The 24,304-nt window shown below is 37.6% G+C and overlaps 1 protein-coding gene across 2 annotated transcripts in view; it reads right to left on the bottom strand.

The window, feature by feature from the left end:
- Positions 1–654: 654 nt before the first annotated feature.
- rsu1 (Ras suppressor protein 1) overlaps positions 655–24,304 on the bottom strand; it is a 50,972-nt gene continuing 27,322 nt past the window's right edge. For both annotated transcript variants that reach the window (XM_007250370.4, XM_007250371.4), the window contains exon 9: positions 655–2,894. In XM_007250370.4, the coding sequence (XP_007250432.1) occupies positions 2,792–2,894 (103 nt within the window). In that variant the 3' untranslated portion in view covers positions 655–2,791. The remainder of the gene's footprint in view (positions 2,895–24,304) is intronic.

Raw genomic sequence — 24,304 nt, 5'->3', positions numbered from 1 at the left:
CACCCCACACAGAACAAACACATATCAAACGTAATCTGTAAACTCATCAGCCTGGTAAAAAAGTACTAGAAACCCAGTAAAAGTACAGGTGCTTTATCAAAAAAAGTGACTTGAGTAGAAGTTTAAGTGTTCTTTAAACTCCACACTTAAATGGAAGTACTAAAGTATTTAATTTTTTTGTACTAGAATTGCAAGTAGATTATTTAAAAATTACTACTGAAGTAATTAAAGTAAAAATAGAGTACTGTGTTATGTAGTTATTACAGAAAGCAGTGGAAAAAAATTCATTCAAAAATGTTGGCGATATTATCGCGTACAATATGATATGGCACACCATTACACAACACATACATTTATTTTACTAACTGTGTACTTGTACAAAGTTAGGAAACAAATAAATCATTTAATTTTGACTTGAAACGTCAAATATATATATATATATAAATAAATGAAAACTTGTCAATGCTCTTCTTTTGGCTGGAAGCGGTACATGTTAATGTTTTTTGAGATCATACGAACACTTTAAAATATTAATTACAGACAGTTTAAAACAGGAAGTGTTGAGAAACTTGCATTAAAAAAATAAGACAAAAGAATATATGATGCATTCTTGCGAAGACAAGTGCTTAAACTGACCGGGAAACCGAGCATGTGTATTTTTTAGTTATTTTATTCAAAGTAGTTCCAAACAACAAATATGACATATGATGATTGGGACATTTGACATTCTTCGTTCAGCATTGTGATGAAATATTTCAGGACCAGAGTAAATAATATTCCACATATCCTGAACAATACTTGACAAACACATACGAACAGGCCTTGTTGCATTCTGTAGTTTCTATCCTACGTTAATCCACTTTATAAATTTCACTATATTAAAGATAACTTTACATTTGAGTTCTCGCACAATGATTATCAGTTTGGGTACAGTACAGTCATGAGAACAGCACCATCATGTACATGGAGAGACAGATCCAAACAATACTGAACACTCCTGGCTGACCATCCGGGACATGCGTTTTTACAAGAACAAGCTGTCTATTGTTTGAATAACTTGTTAACACTCTTAAATGAGCTGCGAAGTTGCTGTGGGACTGGCCTCCACTTTGTAAACCATTCAAAACTTGCAGCAATTCATATCAGTCATTAAAAGCAAGAGCCATGGAAGAGGGAAGAGACAGATGCATGCCCCTGGAGGCAGGATACAATCCTGCACAGACATGGCTAAGACCCCTAAAACCCCTTCAAAATCCCCCTCCGGTTACGCAACAGCCACCCCTGCTGAGCCCGGCGCCGGAGGACAGAAATTGCTCTACAGAAAAGCTGCGTGCCTTGTTTAGACAGCTCAAATCAAACTGAGATATGATAATATTCTTTCTTCTCCACTGCAGACGGCTTTGCTACTTGTCTGTCTGAATAGTAAACTGTACTGTTCACATTCAGAGTGGAAGAAAATGGACAAATATAGATTATGTTTCGCAGAGAAGGTATAATATGTATATGGTTAGTAGTGTAGTGGTTAACAACACTGTTTTTTTATTGTGGCAGGACAGCTGGGCAAGCACTCCACACTACATCAATAATAGTCCATGGGCAAGACTCCCAACACTACACTGACCTACACAGATATGCCAAAAGTCATGGGACATGAGTATGTATGTACATGGATTGATTGAAATGGACAGCACGGTGGGTGGTAATGAAAGTAACCAGCAGCTTCCTGCTAGAACTGTATGTTTGACTTCACAAGAAATCACATCCACATCCAATGCAGGAGGAGCCAGTGCAGGATTCTTCATCCTTCATTGCACATGGCAAAAGTCAGAGGATATGATAATCACTCCTGTTCCATGACTTTTGGTATGTAAAAGTATATGTCGCTGAGAATAGGGGTCTCAACAAAATGCCATTAATATTAAATGTTATAATGCTTTTATGTTCTAAACAAGTAGTTATTTTAAGGTACCATTCAATACAACACAATGTATTTATGAAATAAAAAAATAAACCTTGCTAGGTGGCATTCCTAAAAGTGATAGCATAACCTTTCCAGGAATGAGAAAGTAGAAAGTTGGAACTTGATTGTTCTGATTAGTTGTAACAAATAACAACAGCATAACAGCAATAAAACATTAAAAATGTAATATGTTAAAAACTACAATCTACACAGTGTTTTGCAGTAAGATATAAACAAATTTTTTGGCAAACTATGGCTTTTAAATCCCTTTAACAAGCTTGATGAGGTTTGTCTCACCCGATTACGGATGACAACGTGATTTTACTTTATTATGAATCTGCGTAAACCTTATTATCGTAATACTTAAAGGTGTTATATTTTATCCTTATAACTTTTGTTTTGTTTGGTCTGAACCTGTTTAAATTCACAAATGAGAATTCAGATTAGGCAATTTTAATTCAAGCTATTTTGGGATCATTTGAGGACACAAATAAAATTTCCTGAAAACTTTATCAAATTCAGCTTGAATAGGAATAAAGTAACACTTGGGCATATAGTAAGAAGAAAGGCACCTACTATAATACAGTAAGTTAATAAAGAGGCTCTATATAGTAAATGCAGGCAAAAAACAACTCAGTAAGGCTGTTCTGAGACATGGCAGGGACAAGGTGACACTGCCACACATGCGGAAGGTGATACCACAATACAGAAAGAGTATAAAAATTGATCTGTGTTCCTTTGGTAAATAAATAGAAAAGTGAGCAAAGGCACATGCAGTGAGGTCCAGCTCGGAAAGGGCAGACGAGGGCCCCACATCATCTCTCCTCATCTTCACTTGTTTCTGGCAGCCAGAGGCTTGCGGCTGATCTTCTTGGACTTGTCATTGTTCTTTTTAGGTGCTTCAGGGTTGGCCTGCATGTGTCGCCCATAAAGACTGAAAGGCAAAACGTACACATCTGTTAACATGCTGAACAGTTTAGCAACTTGAAAGAGGTACAGTATAAAGCTGGGGTAAACAAATGGAAGGCTCCTCTTCAGGTGCAGGTCTAAACGAATTTAAATGAGTTCCTTAGTGAAAAAGCTTGTAATTATCTGACCTGACCCTCGTCTACACATGATCTCCTTTCATTTCCTGCAGTTCACAATAATCTATAACAACAGTGACATCGTTAAGAATTATAATATCTTCAGCTCTTCAAAACAATACAACAAAAAACAACAAAAAAAAAACAATACTAAATTTGTACTAAAAAAAATACATCAGTTGGACAATATTCTTATTCCTTAGTACCAAAATGAATGAATTTACAGGGAAAACGGTTCAGTTCTGGAGGAATGATTTGGGAAAAATGGGGAGCATTGGGGGAGCAAAAAAAAAAAAAAAAAAAAAAAAAAAAAACCCACAAAGCCTGCAATTAAACTATGGCCAATTATACGTCCAAATATTTCTGGACGCTCCCTACATTACAGTGAGCTTTGGCACAGTGTTCTCTGGAATGATGCGGCTCCATTCAATACTTCTGGGATGAGCTGAGGAGTTGATCACCCCACATTCTGACCTCACTACCTTTTGCTCTTGTTGCTGAAGGCAATCAAATTCTCACAGCAAAGTTTTCAATCCAAAATCTAGTAGAAATCCTTGCCTGGACAGTTTATTTTGAAAGAAGTGGTGAATGAGCAGGAATTCCAATACTACTGTCCATACACTACATATATGGGACGCATGTGATTTTATATCGCTCATTTGTCCTCTATAGACCTTCACCCATGTGGAATTCTGGTAAGTTGATTTGTAAGATTCGTGTTATGGTATAAAGCATTATGAATAACATAAATAAACACATAAAACCATTAAAAACACTGTGCTTAATTTGGTCGCTAGAGGAAGAAGAGGGGGCATTTCTGGGGGCTGCCTGGCTGAAGGAGGTGTAATTGAGTATGCCACACACTGATGAGTCCCCCACTGAGACAGCAGACTCTTTGTGCTGTTTAAGGCGGTCCTGCCACAGCTGCATGCTACATAAGAGGAATGCACAGAGAGACAATTATCCAAACGCAGGCCGCTCAAAGAACGGGGAAAGGGAGACCACGATAGATAGAAAAAGAGAGGAAGGATGAGCCATTTCCAGTCCACTGCCTTTCTCTGTATGAGAGGCACTCAAAAGCTAAGCTAAGTGACACAAGGAAAAAGAGCAAGAGAGAGCAATAGAGAGAGAGAGTGAGAGAGAGAAATGGACAGAAGATACTGTGAAAGTATGTGGGTGGTTGCAGAGGCTAGGCTAATTGATGCTATGCTCCAGTCATTGCCACACTAAAAGGGTGGCTGATTGATTGTTGACAAAGTGGCTGGTGATTGCCGGATCTGACACACTGCACTGAGCATGTGAGCAGCTTCAGAAGTGAGCAGCTTCAGAGTGTAATTAAAAAAACTGCCATCTGAGAAATACTTCTAATTGCAGACCAGTAAAATGTCAAGCGACGGCGCTGGTTTAAGGCTAGTGCTCATTTTTAATATTTACAGATGACTACAAAAAGCCACTGGTGAGTGTGTGCTTCAATCAAGAGTCCCACACTAACGCACACAAACTCTCACACAGTCTGACACACAAAAACACACACACACACACACACACACAATCTCTTGAGGTGCCGACAGGTTTTTAAAAGTGTAAACTCTGTTCCTATTAATGATGTCATTAACAGCAGTTTGGCACCCTATCTAGCAAGCATCATTCACACATCTGGTTTCTCTACAGACTGAATGAAACAAACTGCACTTCACTATGAATCAGAGATAATCAAACTGCCTTCCTCTTTCACTCTCTCCCTCTCTCCTGTCTGGAAGGCCCCAACTCAGGGGTCTCCCCTGGGCTTTGGAGGCTCCCGCTTCCTCCACAGCTGCCCAGTGAGGCGCGTAGGGAAGGTTCCGATGGGAGGTCTCTACAGTGGCCCCTGTGGAACTGGAGAGCCTGTAAATATCAGAGACCTTTGTGACACTTCTCCATCTCACACAAAGAAAAAATAAGGAAAGAATGCAGAATGACATCATCTAGGCTAACAGCAGAACTTCCCTATAGATTATGATTAATGCTGATTTTATAGTGGAAAAAAAAAGTAAATAGAAAAAAAAAAATCTGTGTTCCAGACCAATGTATATGTAAAGTGCACAGCTGCTTTAAAACAAACAAACAAAAAATATAAAAATTGCCTAATGTGCTTTCAAACAGTGTTTTCAATGGGATTTCCGTGCAGTAAGCAGAACTGTGTAAATGAAAGCGGCGAGCGCTGTTCATACCTCATTCAGTGCAAAGACAGCATTTGTTCATATCTACAGTAGTTAATTATATGGGTAATAAATCAGATTAAACTGCACCTGAACAGCCATTCAGCTCAAACATGCTCACTACAAACAACCTGCTCCAGAGTTCGTTTGAAACCAGACTGAGACCACATCCTCTTGCTGGTCTTAGTATGGGTGTATTAGTCTTCACCCAAGTGCGATTTCGAACTGCATCAAGGGTTTAAAAAAATAAAATAAACAAATAAATAAATTGCTGGGGTGAAAACGCCCTTATTGAACTGTTTGTCAGTTTGGGGATTCCAGTAGAGCTCGATCCTTTGTGCTGCCTTCTTGGTCTTCAAGATTATCACACATCAGTCAAGGTCAAACCCTGTTCCAAAAATCAGAGCTAGCTGTTTTCCAGTCACCTACTGTTAGTGTAGTTAGACTTAATGAACTAGTAGTATTTATTCAAACTGCACAGTTTGTATATTTGTAAACATGGCGGAAAACTGGATCTACTTGAATCACAGAGCCGGTGCTTTCTTCAATCACTGTTTAAACATCTGACCTTTGTCATAGGACAGAATATTGTGCTCTTGGAATATGGATATTGCTCCAACATATAATAGTTATTTCACACTGTATCTCTGAGACCCCTGTCAACATCCTTATAGGTCTAGCCTGTCTTTGTTTTGTTTCTACAACTAAACAAGTTTAGAAATGCCATCCAGCATCTTTCTTCTCTTATGCTGGACAGGGGCGTAGCAGCAAATTCTGGGCCCTGTACACTCGCAATGTCAGTGGGCCCCTATCAAGTACATGAAGAACGTGAGCAAAAAAGCGGTATTTATCTAAAATAAAAAGCATTTATAAAGTTTTAAGCTACAATCTCTGGCAAAAATATATGGCAAAAATCATGATCACAATTATTTTTGATTAATATTGAGATCCCAGTTATTTAACATGATTATTAATTGGCTTTGGTAACATCATGAATTTATTGAGCGTTGATAATAGCTTTTTAAGCACTGCACTGCAATGCTAAGGCTTTTTACCAGACAAAAATAATCAATTGCTTTATTGCTTAATATATTACTAGTGTGTACTCGCACCTACAGAGATATTGGTAGGCTATTTACATGTTGATATATGCAGCAGAAATATTGCTAGGTGGATCATTTATTAAGTCTCAGTACTGTTTCTCTTTCAGCTCTGCTGTGTTAGTAGACAATAGGCTATAGCACACGCACTGAACCAAAATAATAACTTACTTATAACTTATAATAAATCTCTCTCTCTCTCTCTCTCTCTCTCTCTCTCTCGAACCAACATACCAACGTAAGGGGGAGTTTCTAAGACCGGTTAATGTCGATATCTAACCTTACGCGGCTCAGAATTACCTTTATTCTTACAGCAGCAGCAGCCTGGTTGGTAATTTGCTAAGCTAACGGCTTCACGTGAACCTACAGACATCAGCAGCAGCTGTGTGGAGAGGACTACATTAACTTTAATTACACTTAGCATAACAAGCAAACTCTGTTCACCTTTGGGAAAGAAAGCCGTCAACAGCTGCCTCCCCTCACTCTGCCTTCTTTCTTTCTTCTTCTGATAAACTGATTTCTGTTTTAGGGGCAGCATGAAGTCTCTAACCCCCCCCCCCAGGTCATTTAATCTGGGCTCACTGACGGTACACCTGTAGCCGGGTCGCTGTCGGGCGGACCAAACCATCTTGCGCCTCCAGGAGGGGGCTCCCAGAATGTCCCATATGTTGAGAGGACTGTAACTAAAGTTAATTCTCTCAGTAGATGTTATCAATAATTTTTGATAGATTAATTAATAAATAGTTAATTAGAGGGCCCAATTCAATAATAAAAATACCACTTAAAAATAAATGAATAAATCAGGATTTTTATGGGCCCCTCTCCCTACTTGGGCCCTGGGTAGTCAGGTCCACTTTTCCCCCCACTACCACGCCCATGATGCTGGATGGCAGAGGCTTGGATTTTAAAAATGCTTCTTTCTCTCTATTTTTCACCTTCAACTAATCATTTTAAAATGTCACATGCTTGAGCTGTTTTATTTCGTTTCATTTGTTTTTGTAATCTTCATAAAAATGTACTAAAACAACAAAAAAGGAAAACAAAAGAAAAATATAGCCGCAAGCGGCAATCATCGGGTTCAAGCACCAACTTGCACAATGGTGCCTACTGGAGCATTGAATGGTGATGTGTAAGAAGGTCTAACATGATTGGAGATGCCCTGTCACATTTAGAAATTATCAAGTTTTTCACCTGTTATTAATGTTGAGCAGAGGCCTTTCAACCTGATCAGTGCTTAAATTCACATGTAAATCTAGTGAACTTTGTAGGATATTCATTAAGTGAGTTAGAACTAGTCAAAAGGTGTCTACATGTTATTGGTATTGATCAGGTGGCTTCAACCAGAATGTTCACAAAGTGGTATTCAGATTGACCTTTGAACCTTTGCAGAACAAGCTGAAATGTTTGACCAAACAAGTTTAAATTAACACAAAGGAGTGAATGTTCTGATATGACATGTAATTACGAAGTTATTATAAATCTAGTTCTGAATTAAATGGCGCTTCATCAAGCACCAACTAGCACAATGGTGCCTACTAGAGCATAGGATGGTGATGTGTAAGAAGGTCTAACACAATTGGAGACATTCTGTCACATTTAGAAATGATCAAAAGTCTTTCACCTGTTATTAATGTTGAGAAGAGGCACAAAGGAGTGAATGTTCTGATATGACATGTAATGTCAAGTTATTCTTAATCTAGTTCTGTATTAAATGGCGCTTCATCAGAGTGATATTGTACAGAGGTCTTTAACATTGTGAGATTACAGCAAATACTGCAGAGTTACAGGAATTTAGGTTAGAAATTCCAAGGACGCACAGATTGCTTGATGCCTGGAGAGTATTGTATGTGAAATTTTCACAAATGTTTTTAATGAACATTTACCTAGAGACTCTACAGTGTGCAGCAAGACTGAAATGGAGGTGATAGGCCAAATATCCAGAGAGTAGTTTCAATATAGCTATTTTCAAACAATTAGCAATTATGAATGAACAAAGCACTTTTTAAACATAGTTGTATTGAGAAATTTGTCAGAGCCACTGTACTAAATATGGCAAAAACAATTAGATGTCAAAATAGTACAGCATGATTGACATATACTCGTTTTTTTGGAACAGCACCCCCCAGTGGGCGGATTGTTTCAGCACTTTGCAGGTCACTACAGTGTCTCCACCTGAACATAACTGCCAAATATCATCCAGATTGGGCAACATTCAGCCTGCCAAAATGTCTGCTGAATGCTGATTGGCTGATGGTGTTCAGCCATGTTGATTGATTAAGTTGCCCTTTGAACATCCTTTAGAGGCTGTATGATAGATTCTGCATGCAAAGTTTCAACTTGCTAGGTTGCACGGTTGCTGAGAAACAGTGCTCCAAATTTACCTCTTGAAGTGAATGGGGCATATATCCGGAAGTACTAATTTGCATATGGCGGCCATATTGTTTACATATTTCAACTTTTTCTTAATGAATATTGAAGCGCATGCTCTCACGAGTGTTTTGATACCAAACATGCCAGGATTGGTCAAAATTCCTAGGACTAGTTTGCAAAAGTAGGTTTTGCATATTATGCAAATTAGCACAAAATCTATATAGACGGAAGTGCATGGTCCAAATTGGAAAGTTGTTGGTATTGACCCAAGGAATCCATCAAAAAAAGAATTTTTAATGTAGGTCTTATGGTTTTTGAGTTATTGAGAAAATTGTGAAAAATGAATTTCCTTGTTTATAGCGCCACCACTTGACCAATCGGTGCCATTTTTGTTGTCCACCGAGATGCACTGATCCTACATCTACCTACCAAGTTTCATTTCTCTATGACTTACGGTTTAGGCTGCACAACTGTTTTTACAGGAGAAAAAGAATAATAATAATAATAAATATAGCCGCAAGCGGCGATTTACGGGGTTCGAGCGTTACAGGCAAAGAGACCCCTGGAGGCCGGTTAGGCTTAAAACATGTTGCCGGTTGACCGGCATCGCCAAACTGGATGAGGATGACCAGCATGACCGTGAAGACCAAGCTAGATTACCAGCATGACTAATCTGGATGACAAACTTGTTGACCATATTGACCAAGCTGGAAGACCATAATGACCAAACTGGATGACCAGCATGGCAAAGGTGGTTGGCCAGTATGACCAAGCTGGAAGACCACCATTACTATGAGGACAAAGCTGAATGACCAGCAGGACCATAATGACCAATGTGAATGGCCAGCATGACCAAGCTGGATGGCCAGCATAACCAAGCTGGGTGACCAGCGTGACCATAAAGACCATAATGGCAATGCTAGATGAGTGGTGTGAGTAAACTAGTTGAAAAGCATTGATAAATTGAGCTGTAGTGTTCATCAGGTTTTATGTGGTGTCTTACTGCACTCTAGTGGGCATTTGGTGAAACAAATTCAGTTCTTAAATTGAAAAAACACAAGGCATAAAAAGGGCATATAAATAACCCGTGTATAGTATATAAGTTTTGACTTGATTAACATTCCGCCTGTTAAAAGCTTGCTGGAATGTGATTGGCTAATAGTGACCACAAAAGTGTCCATATCAAATTTTCATTTGGTGTACCATTAGTGCATGGGCCATAGATGATAATTGGCTAGGATGACCTTGATAGCTTGTATGGTTCTAGAGAAACAGCTATCGAGCATTGGCCCCACCCCCTGGGGGGGTGTATGTCTACTTAAACTGACAGGTTATCTGAGAATCATGTAATGATCAAAGGACTGATATGGTATTAGTGTCAGGTTAAGCATTCAAAAGTTATAAGTGTTAAAGACATTTTACTGCACCATGGTAGAACTCATTTGCATATGGCGGCCATATTGTTTATAAATGTAAAGATTTTTTTAATAATTATTGAGGAGTAAGCTCTGCTGAACTGTTTGACACCAAACATGTCATGATTGGTCAAGGATCCAAGGACAAGATCTCAAAAGTAGGTTTTGCATATTATGCAAATTAAAAAAAAAATTAAGTGGGTGGAACATAAACAAGAATGACCCAGGCGGCTGACTAGCATGACCAAGAAGGATAAAGATCTTCAATTAAGCAAGACAAGCAAGATTGAATAAGTTCAGCAGAGCTTTAATTTAGAATAATTCAACTGTAACTGTTTCACCAAATGACCACCAGAGCGCAGCAAGAGACCACATATAACCTGCTGGAAATCTATCACTCTATCAGAAAGACAGAACATTCCCTATCAGTGTGTTTCTATTTATTAAAAAGAGAAGAAAAGTCCGATTGGGCTCCAAATTGGTACTCATGATCAAGTGGTCTGTATATACATGTATGTAAATTTGTGTGTTGATAGGGTTAAAGGTTCCTGACTTCTGACCATTTAGGTTTGAAAAAAGTGATAATACAGGCTTATGGCCTACAAAATGGCTGTTGCTCTTTGGCCATATTAGAGGCAAAAAATATCTGATTTGGCTCAAAATTTGCAATCAGGATCACAATATCAGTCTATATATGTATGTCAATTTCTGTGTCAATAGGGTCAAAGGTTCCTGACTTCTGACCATTTAGGTTTGAAAAAAGTGATAATACAGGCTTATGGCCTACAAAATGGCTGTTGCTCTTTGGCCATGTTAGAGGCAAAAAATATCTGATTTGGCTCAAAATTTGCAATCAAGATCACAATATCAGTCTATACATGTATGTAAATTTGTGTGTTGATAGGGTCAAAGGTTCCTGACTTCTGACCATTTAGGTTTGAAAAAAGTGATAATACAGGCTTATGGCCTACAAAATGACTGTTGCTCTTTGGCCATATTAGAGGCAAAAAATATCTGATTTGGCTCAAAATTTGCAATCAGGATCACAATATCAGTCTATATATGTATGTCAATTTCTGTGTCAATAGGGTCAAAGGTTCCTGACTTCTGTCCATTTAGATTTGAAAAAAGCGATAATACAGGCTTGAGGCCTACAAAATCGCTGTAGTTTTCCAGCCGTTGTAGAGGCAAAACATGTCCGATTTGGCTGAAAATTTGCAATCAAGATCAGATTATCAGTCTATATATGTGTATAAATTTGTGTGTTGATAGGGTGAAAGGTTCCTGTCTTCTGTCCATTTAGGTTGGAAAATAGCGATAAATAGAATAAATTGAAAATAGTTATTTTTTCACTGTAGAGCCTACTGAAGACTTATTTGGCTCATACTTGGCACATGTACTTCAAATGTCATTGTTAATTAGTAGGTTCAACAGTTTTGGCATGTTTTAAACTTTGACAGAGTTTTGGCCAAATAACTCTGAAAAGGCTTTCACGTACATGTTTGATCAAGGTTTATGGGCCTCAAATAGTTTAAATGTCAAGATTTTTTTGATAATTATTTACCTACAGGGTCTCAAGATTGCATCAAGACCAAATTTGTTTTGATTGATTAAGGACTTAAAGACAAGTTCGAAAAGAGCAATTTTTACTCTTTTGGCCACTGATGAAAATCTTTGCATTTTTGGTAAACATATGTAATTACAAAGTTGTAAAGGCTACAGCAAAGTATACAACTAAAAAAGAATAACAAGCCTAGGCCACTTGTACCTTCAGATATAACTGATTTTCTGCTATAGCGCCCCCTTGAGGCCAATCAACGCCATATTTTAATGGATGATAGAAGGCCCTGAGATACATGTAGGGTATAAGTATCGTCCTGATTGGTCATTGTTTAGCCTGTCAAAAGCTTGCTGGAATCTGATTGGCTAATAACGATCGCAAAAATTTGCATATCAAATTTTCCTTCTGTAAAACATTAGGACATAGGCCATAGATGATACATGCCAAAGGAGAGCTTCATAGCTTGTACGGTTCCTGAGAAACAGATTTTTAGCTTTGGCTCCGCCCCCTGGGGGCGTATGTCTACACAGATTGACGGGCTACCTCCGAATCATGTTGGCATCAAAGTTCTAAAGTGGCATTAGTGTAGGTTTAAGCATTCAAAAGTTACAGCTGTTAGAGTAAATTTGGGTGTGCCACGGTAAGATTAATTTGCATATGGCGGCCATATTGTTTACAAATTTCAAATTTTTTTTGATAATTATTGAGGTTGGGACTCTGCTGAGTTGTTTGACACCAAATATGACAGGATTGGTCAATGACCCTAGGACAAGTTCTCAAAAGTAGGTTTTGCATATTATGCTAAATAGCAAAAAATCTAAGTGGGCGGAGCTTAGTAGTTCTATTGACCTTTTTGATTTCCCATTAACCAAGGAATCATATAATGCAAGAATTTTTGCTCTAGCTATCAGGGCGTAGGAGTTACGAGGCCAAACGCGTTGACCTTCGCCATAGCGCCCCCTTGAGGCCGATCGGGCTCATCTTTTGAATCTGAGTAGCGGTGAGAAGTACTACCATATGACCAAGTCTCAGCCCTGTAGGCCTTACGGTTTCTTCTGCCCAATCACTTCTATGGCAGAAAAAGAATAAGAACTATAATAATAATAATAATAATAATAATAATAATAATAATAATAATAATAATAATAATAATCAGAACAATTACAATAGGGTTTCTAGCACTACGTGCTCGAACCCCTAATAATAATAAGAAGAAAAATCTTAGCAAAAACAATAGGGTTCTACGCACCTTCGGTGCTTGAACCCTAAAGATGATAACAAAAGAGCAACAAGAAAAAGTCAACTAGTGACCAACTAATGACTGAACGTTAAGAAGGCAGCAGAAGGAAAGTGGATTACTCATTTTGTCGATAAGAGCTCAGAATGTGACTGCTGTTGTCATAACAAACCTGGCTGTTTTGCATAATTGTGCATAGCTGATGGATGGAGTGGAAAGAAAATGAAAAATCAATCTGGGGAACCCTGAACTATCATAAAATGATTGACAGAGCTTCTGGAGTTTTGAAAGAGGACTTGCACATTGATTCCAGCTATAAAAGATATGGAACATTTGAGAAAGTGGAGTAAGCAAAAACACTTGAAAGGAGATACTATATTAATACATGTGATAATATATGCAAAGGGAAAGTACCGCTGTGTGACATAAGAGACAGTCATGCACTCTTTTCCAGCGGTCGCACTGAGAATTCAACATACACATTAGATTTTATGATGGGGAAAAAAGCATGTTCTCATGACATGTGACTTGATGTTTGAATATAGGGAGGTTGTTTGGTCTGGGCAGTCGTGATCTAGACAGGGATTGTGCACTGATGGGGTTGTGGGAAGCTGGGGGATCAGTGCTGACAGATGCATGTAGATGTTGGTGCTGAAGTCTAGGCTAAATTGGACTGTTTTACATCAAGCTGATATGCTGAGGGTGCGTGAGGGGAGATCACTGAAGCGTTCTCTCTCTCTGTCAGCGTCCCACTCCACTGACAAGCCCACCAACACGGGAGGAATATCGAAATACCACAGCACTGAAAAAAGATAGGAAAAAGATATATACAATATATATCTACAGCGTCCACAGGCTCATCATCATCAGCTCACCCAGAGACAGTAATAAATGACTTAAAAAGTCCTAAATTCAGATCTGGATAGTGTTGAATCCTTACTGTTTTTTATTCTAGTTACGGATGAGTATACGAATAAACCATATTGCTACAAACTAACTTGTGATAAAAGAAAAAGTGAGCTCTCAACCAGTGGCACTGTAAGACACTCAGCCACAGCCCTGACACATACAAATAGAGGTTTACTAAAAACTCTCAACAACTTTCAACTAGTTTATCCATTAATAAATATACTATACATGCTTTTCAATTATACAATGTGTGTTTTAGTAGTAAAATATGCCACTGTCATACCTGTCAAGTTTTGGACTTAAAAATAAGGGATTTTTTCCGCCGCCCCAACAGCCCAAACGAGGAAAAAAAAAAAAAAAAAAAAAAAAAAAAATATATATATATATATATATATATATATATATATATATATATATATATATATATATATATATATATATATATATATATATATATATTTTTTTTTTATATATATATATATTTTTTTTAAATTGAAATTGAAGGGTGCACAAATTTACAAAAAGGACATGGATCAGATATATTCCATAAGTAAATAATAGTCCTAAGGGGCCTACACAATTAATAATCTTTCAATAATACTTCTTTCTATCGTTCAGTCCACTCCTGATCAGTTCAGTTAATTTCAGCCCTCTCCACATTTTCTCTCTCTCCAGCTCAACCATCTCTTCTACCCCTTCTGAATAATACATTACATTACATTATAATACATTACCACAATACTTGAGATTTAAACAAATTCTAACAAACCCTAAAACTAGCCCTGAACTAATAGAGTTTGGAAATGATAGTTATTGGCTGATCAGGCACATCAGGGCAGGGCATTATTTATATATATGTAGATTTTTCTCAAACCCTGAATATCTATCTAGCTAATTCTAAAGTTAAGCTAACTGAGTCACAAGCTGTATTTTATTAAACACACAGTGGGTTTAATTTATGTTTTGATTCAGAGAAGAGTATTTTTAACCAGCTATCAGAAACAATCTCATCACAGTTTACATGGTTAGTTACCTTTCTTTTAGAAAAATCTCCGTATATCCAGATTAGTTTTAACGACAGCTGCTCCGACTAGCTGCCTGAACTCACAGCGAGGGGAGGGGCGGGGCTTCCCGCACACTAAACTGCGCTCCGCAAAACCAGCTAGCTGATTGGCTGTTTCTCCTGAAAGGCGGGACTTTCTACTTGAACCGGCACCACGATTGGTTAAGAGACACACAGCGGTCAGTGCATTGTCGCCTGTGGCCTATATATTTTTTTATTTAGTATAATACGGGAAATTTACGGGAAAATACTAATACGGGAGGACGGCGGGAAAGAGGAGTAAAATACGGTAGTTTCCCGGCCAAAACGGGAGACTTGACAGGTATGGCCACTGTCCACTTATAACCACAGGCTAAAACAGACACCATGATAAATATTTTTGGTCACTCTGCTCAGCCCTAATGTTTACACTCTCCTCAATATATACAGCTCTGGGAAAAAAAATCCACCTAAAAACGATGTGTTTCTTTGATTTTAACAAATTTAAAGATGGATGATCACAAGCCATCAAACCAAGCTAAACTGCTTGAATTTTGCACCAGGAGGGGCATAAAGTTATCCAAAAGTAGTGTGCAAGACTGGTGGAGGAGAACATGCCAAGATGCATGAAAACTGTGATTAAAAACCAGGGTTATTCCACCAAATATTGATTTCTAAACTTTTAACTTTTTAACTTTATGAACATAAACTTGTTTTCTTTGCATTATTTGACGTCTGATGACAATATTTGTATTTGAAATTTGGTAGAAATATTGCCACTAGTTTATAAAATAAAACAACAATGCTTATTTTACTCAAACATATACCTAAAAGTAGCAAAATCAGAGAAACTCATTCAGAAACTGAAGTGGTCCCTTTTTTATGATGTTTATTATGGAAAAGAACCCCAAAACCATACTAGAAATTTTCATCCAAGTTATCATTCATTAATCGAAATTGAAGTAAAATATTCAAATAATTGCTATAATAATTTAAGGTCACTTGATTTTAGATCACTTAGCACAAGCCTATTCCCTAAAATAAGAATCAATGTGCAATGTTCCATTCGAATGAAACAAAATTGATATTACAATAAAAGAAAGAAGGAAATTTTGTATAATTTTTATATAATAGCCAAAATCATAAAGCAAAGCTTCCAGTGCGTGTCTTTTTGTACATCTCTTTTATTTTTATTTATCTGGAGACCCAATTTTAGATCTTCTTCAGACCGTGACTACAACCGCCTGTGTCTGCTGCTGTAGCCACAGCTCTCTCAAACACAGTCACAGCGTCCGGGTTCCCTGATCCCGGATCAATGAAGAGCAGGCTTATTACTACAGCAGTGTGGCTCTGCTGTTCTGCCTCGGTATAAACACAAAGATTTCCCATTCATCTGCCCCAGCCAACACTTACAGCCAATTAAAGCCCAGAACTGGGGCTGCCCAGTTAATGGAATCTGATTCCTGATGGCCAGAGAGATTTTATTCCTATGGGCTCCTCAAATCCTCTCAGGTTAATTAATCTCAGTTACAACCCAGTGTATCTGTGCATACAGCACACTCTATCACAGACGGAGGCTTCAGAACAGTGACTGCACGTGCATATGTACAGCATCTGAGGTGAGGATGAGTCTCTACAACTGTGTGTGTGTGTGTGTGCGTGTGTGTTTGGGATATAGTAAATACAGCAAGTTCATCTAGTCCAGTGATAAATGTACTGGAAGTCCACGGCTCATTGATCAGGCATTGAGGTTGGCACAGATTTCTACAATTCTCTTCTGCCTCCTATAGACTCTAACGGGTATGATTAGGAAAAATGTAACTTATTGTCTAATGAGCTTCATCTCATAGTCTCACAAAGAAAATGACTAAACTGGATGTCCAATAAAAAAAGCTTCTTCAGCATATTTAATGTCTAATCAGGCTTAGGCAACAATGATAAAAGTTCATTACTGCAGCCGTGCACAGTATTTGATCCATAATTTTTCTGTGATCATTTGAAAACTAATAGTATGAAACCTAACCTTCTAGAACCCAGTTCTTACATTCTGTAACCAGACCTTGGGTATACACATCTTCACTGTGAACTATTTGGAACATTAATACCAGCAGACCTTGTAATACTGCCTCACACAAAGAGGAGCTGGATAAAAGATAGGAAAAAAAGAAGAATAGTTAATATGAAGGTTACTGCACTCCACAGTAATTCAAATTATACTGTAGCTTTATGCTGACAAAGCCTTTAAAAAACTGTCACAACCTGAGTTTACTACAATAAAAAGAGGGATTAGGACGCAAATAATATAAAACAATTTAACAACTTAAAAATGTTACGATTATCAGTTCAAATAACTGGACATAAGTACATGTTATTGGAAGCTGTAGCCTTTCTTATTACCAAGACCTAGAAGCTAACACTGCTAAACTGAGATAAAAACTGGATGGGATGGTCAGGAATAGGCCAAAACAGAAAATTAAAAAGAGAGACTCTACACTAACACACCCAGTGATGTCACTTTAGATGTGGTTTTAGTGTAACCTTAACCTCATAGACTGACATAATGCTTGAGAAAAACACTTTGGTTCTTCAAACATGCACAAATGATGGAATATACAGGGGTATACAATATAGACAATGGAACTGAAACACCTGTTTTTAGACCACAATAATTTATTGTCCCAGTTGACGGACAGTTCTGGTGGAAACAGGAGAGTTGAGGTGCACATTGAATTCTGCCGTGATTTTTTTGGATACAATCCGGGTTAGCACCCAAACATCCCTTTCAGACAGCTTTCTCTTACAGCATCCACAGTTAATCCTGTTGGATGTGGTTTGTCCTTCTTGGTGGTATGCTGACATTACCCTGGATACCGTGGCTCTTGATACATCACAAAGACTTGCTGTCTTGGTCACAGATGCGCCAGCAAGACGTGCACCAACAATTTGTCCTCTTTTGAACTCTGGTATGTCACCCATAATGTTGTGTCCCAAAACTGTGCCCTTGCCCTGCTAATTGAACTTTCACACTCTGCTCTTACTATTGCAATGTGCAATTAATGAAGATTGGCCACCAGGCTGCTCCAATTAAGCCATGAAACCTCCCACACTAAAATGTCAGGTGTTTCAGTTTCATCGTCCAATCCCTGTATATCAAGATGTGAAAGTGTTTTCCTTACACAAACTGTTAAGCATGGCGGTGGTAGCATCTCCCTTTGATTATATTTTGCTAAAAATCTTTAAAACTTGTGCATCAATGTATGCTCTGTCCAGAAGTAAAAGAATTAACAAAGAGACTGCCCTCTTAAAATACTGTTTAAATGCTGAATCCATACTAAACAAGTCAAAAATAGGAAAGGTTGAACAGCACTTGTATGAAGTCCATGCTAAACTCGAAAAGAATCTAGGAAAATGTATTAATAGCAAGAAAATGACTGCCATTAAGATTGAATCATGCTAAAATTGTATTAAAATATCTCTAAAACACCACATTCTTTTCTACATGAAAATAGGTGTTTACAAACACCAGCAGCACAGAACAACACACACTAGCACACCATCACCATGCAAATATCACTGCAGTGCTAAAATATAACCCACCACCCAAATACAAATAATACCAGCTCTAGGATAGTCCTATGTAGGGTCCTAACAATGTTCAGTGTTTGCAGAGAAACAGATGGACTAGAGACAATAACTATAAAACTACAAAGAAAGTAGAGCTTAAAATAGACAATGACTGTAAAAACAAAGTAGTGGTGTTCTTTTTACGATTGATCGATGTACAAACTGACGTACCATTCATTAAAATACAGCAGAGTTCACTTATGCTCAGTCTGCAATTGGAGAATCAGAGCAGGCAGCTGAGAGAAGGGTAAATTAGAGAGATCGTCTAAACGCTAGGGAGAAAAGTGGACAAGAAAAGAAAGTAATTGGGGCATTATCAGACATTAACAGTGGCAGATTACTGATAGTCGTTTCCCTCCTCAGCCAGTGTACATCAGATAGTGTATCTAAAAAGCCGGGAGCTGTGACAGCAGCACACTGGGAGAACACTCCGCTCAGTCTAAAGCACAATCCAGCGTGACACAGCCAATGGAAATCCATGCTCAGGCTCAATGAGACTAAATGACAATAATGAAGACGCATGACAAACAGCGCAGGAGCACAGTTCAGAACTGATCGCTCCCTAGGTGCTTCCATCATTAGCTAGAACTGTGTGGATGATGATAAAGCATGCTGTTTTGCTGACCTGCACTGCTCTGTTGCATAGCGTGACCCTGGAGCTGAAATTAAAGATATCCCACCACTGCTAACTCCACCACCTTTCTCATCGCTGATAACCATGATGCAACAGACACTTCACAGACACTGCGGGTATTTCTCCCTTCTCTCTTTGGCAAAGCAATGAATCGGACTGCATCTCAATAATCAAAGCACAGTATGTTGCGAGTTAATGGGTAATGCTATTATGCTATCATGTTACATGTGTTGGAATTGTCTTTATCATGAATAAATTTATTGTGTGGTAAAGCGTGCCTACACACACAGTCATGGCGTGGGGGCTGCGGGCTTGTGTTTTAAAGGTGAGGGCCATTAATGAGGCCTCTGACTGATAACCCAAAGGAGGCTGTGGAGGTGTGGAAGCAGGCCCAGAGAGCTGTCTATGAGCCTGTGCTAATGAGAAGCGATGGGGCCTCGCTCACCTCCCCAACCTCGGCGACCAATACTCAGTAATCATAAGCGCACAAAGACAATTGTGTATAAAAGCACATATCGGAAGGGTCTCTACTGGGCTTCTCTGTACAGCAAAGAAAAAAGAACAGAGTTGCAGAGAGCTCATCAATAGGGATTCCATTCAAACCTTTTGCAAATTTTAAACAAATTTCCAAAGCATTGGTAAAAAAGACCACTGCTTCACACTCAACTCCAGAAGACGGCATGAGCTGCTTGAAGCACATGGTGCAAAACTACAGTGTCCTCTTCTATTTGTGGTGCACATCATTTCTAACCCCTCTTTAGAGGATTTTGACAGATCTGTCCCATGAAATACAGGGTAAAATGAGCTCTCTACTTTACTGCTGCCTCCTCAACCCCAATATGGAAATATTGGCACAAGAAACATTTCTGATTAGGGGTGTAAGAAAATATTGGTATCATATATCTCATCACAATATTTTGTTTTGTAATACTGTATCGATTTTCAAAAACACAGATTTGATTTTTGATTATTAGATTACATAATTACTAGGGCTGTCACAGTACAGAACAAATAATGTGCAGTAAAAAAAAAAATCATGCTGAATAGAATTTAGTGATTAATTCTTCTCTGGAAACAGTTCGCTTCACCATTTAGCAATTCGCCACTATCATCAACTCGCAATTTTGAATCTTGAGCTTCATAACAAAAGCCCCACATAGCAAATAATATAAATTAAAATCTGTTTACTAAAATAAATTACTGTATTGACTAAACTAATAAAGAACATAATTTTTTTTATTTAGATTATTTTATTTTATTTAAGCTTTACCAAGTAACCTTTTGATCAAAATATTGATAACAAATTAGGTAAAATCTTAAAGTTTTAATATTTGTATCTTATTTTTAAGCATTTTAAGCAAGGATGGAATATTTTAAAAGGAAACTTTTCTTTTTTCAGATTTTATAAATACAATGTTTTTTTTTTTACGTTAAAAAAAAATGATTTGAACAATCGCAATATTTTGCCTTGATTACAGTATCGCAATAAATTGCATTAAATTGAATCAAAACCCCCTGTATCTTTTTACCAAGTTTTTGCCAAGACACAGGAGGGGTGGGACAAATATTGATATTGCAATATATTGTATAGTTACTGCTACATTACTCCATATGGTGGTCCTAATCAAATGGTGGTCTGTTTCCAGGACTGCTTTTCACATTTCTGCTTTATCAATAAACTTAACCATCTCGCAAACTAAACTCGCAAAAAAAAAGAATCCATATAAAATCCAATAAAGATGAGCTGTATTATATTATATCATTTTAAATGTTCCATTTAGGAGAGTTTATGGTAACTGCCTATTGAAGAAAACCTGCAGACAGAAAGTCTCTAGCAGCCCAAAGGCTCCCTATGCACCAATGTCAGAGTGCAGCAATGCATGACTCTAATTAGAGAGACAGTGGAGAGGTCTGCGAGGATCTCGGAGCATAGAGAGCAGACACTTTTCACATGCACAATAGGGCTGGCTAATGCACATATGCAGTGGACAAAGTGTGAGGCTGTGCTACAGACAGATTTCTAAACATATTAAAGTACAAATACTGTAAGAGCCAAATAAGAGTTATTTTATTTGAAGAATAATTTTGTTAAAAATGTTAAAATATGTTGAAAATTGTTTATAAAGGCATTTATAATGATTGTATTTTCTAAAATGCATAATTCAGTAATGTAAAAAACTTTAAATAACATTTTTGCTTTAGACTCTCTCGCGTTTTTTCAAATACTGGTTGTTAGACTGACAGCAAAATGTGGTACAAAAGGAGTTGCAAGAAACGGAGTGCCACTACAAATACATTCTAGAGAAGTCCCAATCAAGGTACTTTTCGCCCTCAATCTAATCAGAGTACCTAAATGCTGGTCAGAACCAGCCTGATCTGTGTGTTTCTACAAATAATTTAAATATAAGCTTTTAAGAAAACAGCACATTATAAAAGTACTTTATTTTAGTGAACAGTTTATGTTATGACATGTTCTAAACCTATTAATTTTGCTTTAAAAAGAGAGACACTGTTCTAAACTTTAGAGATCGTTGGACCTACCGGACCATTCAGTTTCCAGTTCCTTAAAACACTGATCGGTTCTGAATTGTTCAGTATTGTTTTAGAAAAACAATTATACATTATTTGTATAACAGTTTCATTGCTAGTCAGGTTTAATTTCACAGGAAAGTCATTACCTAATTTGTTCTGTTGTTTCTGTGTACTGTTTGTTGTCGCTGAACCACATTGACAACAAGGCTCCGAGCTAAGCTAAGTTGAAGTTGTGTTCTTACTTGAATTTTCATTTCCACATTAAATAATGTACCAATAGGGCTCTGGGTGGTACAGTGTCCTAAGCTGCTGTCACTATGATTTAAGGATTGCCAGTTTGATCCCCAATCATGTTGCCTGCCATAAGCAGCCAGAGTCTGAGAGAGCACAATCTGCCTTGTTCTTTCGAGATGTGTAGATGGTGCTCTCTCCCCCATCATTCAAAAGGTGATGCTCAGGGGGTTGTTAGCCAGGGAAAAAAAAATTATATATATATATATATAAAAGACGCAATTACAGTCTACTGTTGTAACTAACTACAACTAACTGGCAAGATTAAGGAGAGATCCATCCTCCTTTGGTCAAAACCAGTTCAAAATAATTAACAATAAAGGGCATGACATCACTTAAACACCATAACACCATCCAACTTACAATTTCTGTTTTGGCATGACACTTTTCTATTGTAAAAAGTATTTCTAAAAATGTTAAAAATATCTTTAAATCTTCCCCACATTAAATTAAAAGACATAATGAGCCTGTCATTCACAAACTTACGTCATCTCCCTGCCTCTAAAACACTTCTGTAGCATTTTTTTGGTCTTTTTTTTTTAAGAATATCTAAAGAACAGAGGAAAGGTGTGTTTATTCCCTCAGGTATGTGGAATGTGGCAGTGACTCAGAGTCTGTGAGAAGTGCTGAGTGCTCACAGCCACCGAAGCTGCATGATTACAGGTCTCGCAGTGATCATTAGCCCTGTGTTACACCCACAAATCTAATGCTACACCCATTGTACTCAGCTAGATCCATCACAGCCTGCAGTGTCTACAAGTGTTCCAATTTCACACCCCTACAGCTGATCTCGGTAATTGTGCTCCTTCTTTGTCGTGGAGGAAATATTACAGATCAGATGGCACTGTCTGACTTCTGCTGAAGTAATCCTTGTTAAGCATACAAGACATGACACTAGTCGTGTATATGGGAACACTGCATGTTGGTGTGCTGTACACTTGTGTGTGGTACTTTCTTATCTGACAATACAGAAGACAGCAGAGTAGCCTTTGAACCTTTATAGACTGACTAAGAAGAGGAAGCTCCTGCGTCTGGCCACTCTGGGACCCAGGCAGACAGTCTCTGTTGGGACAGATAGATCCAGATGGTTTGACAGGAAGTTTTACAGAATGCTTTTACTCAATTGCAGTGACTATGAAAATACTTCTGTCTCAACTAATGTCCAAGGAATTATACTTGATATCTAAATTACTAAAATAAGTCAAGTCAATAAGTAAACTTTTCACTCATGCACTCATGCTGACAGTTTAAAACTCATGATGACCAAAGCCTCTTAAAGTGGAGCTTGACTGTATGAGAGAGGGGGTTGCAACAATACATTTTAACCTTTTTCTTTTTTGCTCAATGATATTTAGCATTTTTAAAGCAGATGTAAAAAAACTGCAGTATTGCTTCTACAGATTCCATTACCAGAGCTAAAAAAAAAGATAAAAATAAGATGCAGAAAAAATAAGACCGCAGCCTCTAATTAACACAAACAAATGATCATGATCTCATGAGGCTAGATTCAAGTCCCCCACTACAAGTGGTTTCAAGTGCAGAACAGAAGCTTTTTTTTGGAACAGTTTATTGTAAGGGTATTATGTGTAAGGGGGTTATTATGGTCCTGCTCTTTGTTTATTTGTTTAAAGTCTGAATTAGTCCTTTCCAAAAATTACACTACATTCACACAGCACATGAAAGTGGTCAAAATCTGATCTTTTCATCTTGTGCGTCACATATGTGTTGTGTGTCACAGTGTAAATGCAAAATCTGATGGTAGGGAAAAAAGAAACACTGAATCTGATCTTTTTCATTCTGATTTAGGTCATTTTTATATATACCTTCTAAAAATGAATACACATAAAACATATGGAAATGTTAAGACCATGTTATACAAATGATTTAGAGCTGTACAGTCTTTAGTCAGTAATGAAAATATCAATGGAAATAGTAATGGAAATAATCACTTTTTGATGTATTGATGTATTAAAACTGTAATAAAACTGGAATTACCAACATGGAAATTAAGTAGTGGTGTCAATAGTAAAAAAAAAAAAAAAAAAGGAATCACTGAGGCTAAGCATGAAAATAAAATGCTCCAGTAACTGTATTTTTGTTTTTGGGAGAAAAGAGGCTGTCGTGTAAGAGAGTGAGTGTTAGTTATGAAATTGAATACATATTTTAACATGAACTTGGCAGAAGCGATGCCATGTTCACACTGATAATAAAAATCAATAAAAAACTAATGTCTCTTAGCTCTGTATAATAAATTAAGGGGGTAGTTAGGGAGGAACTTTTTTTATTTGCGGTAAACGAAAAAAAAAACAAACAAAAAAAAAACACAGCATGGTAAAGTTTCCAGAT

This window comes from Astyanax mexicanus, chromosome 6 (assembly GCF_023375975.1).
Source record: "Astyanax mexicanus isolate ESR-SI-001 chromosome 6, AstMex3_surface, whole genome shotgun sequence".
NCBI lineage: Eukaryota > Metazoa > Chordata > Actinopteri > Characiformes > Acestrorhamphidae > Astyanax > Astyanax mexicanus.
This window is presented reverse-complemented; position numbering and strand designations above follow the sequence as displayed.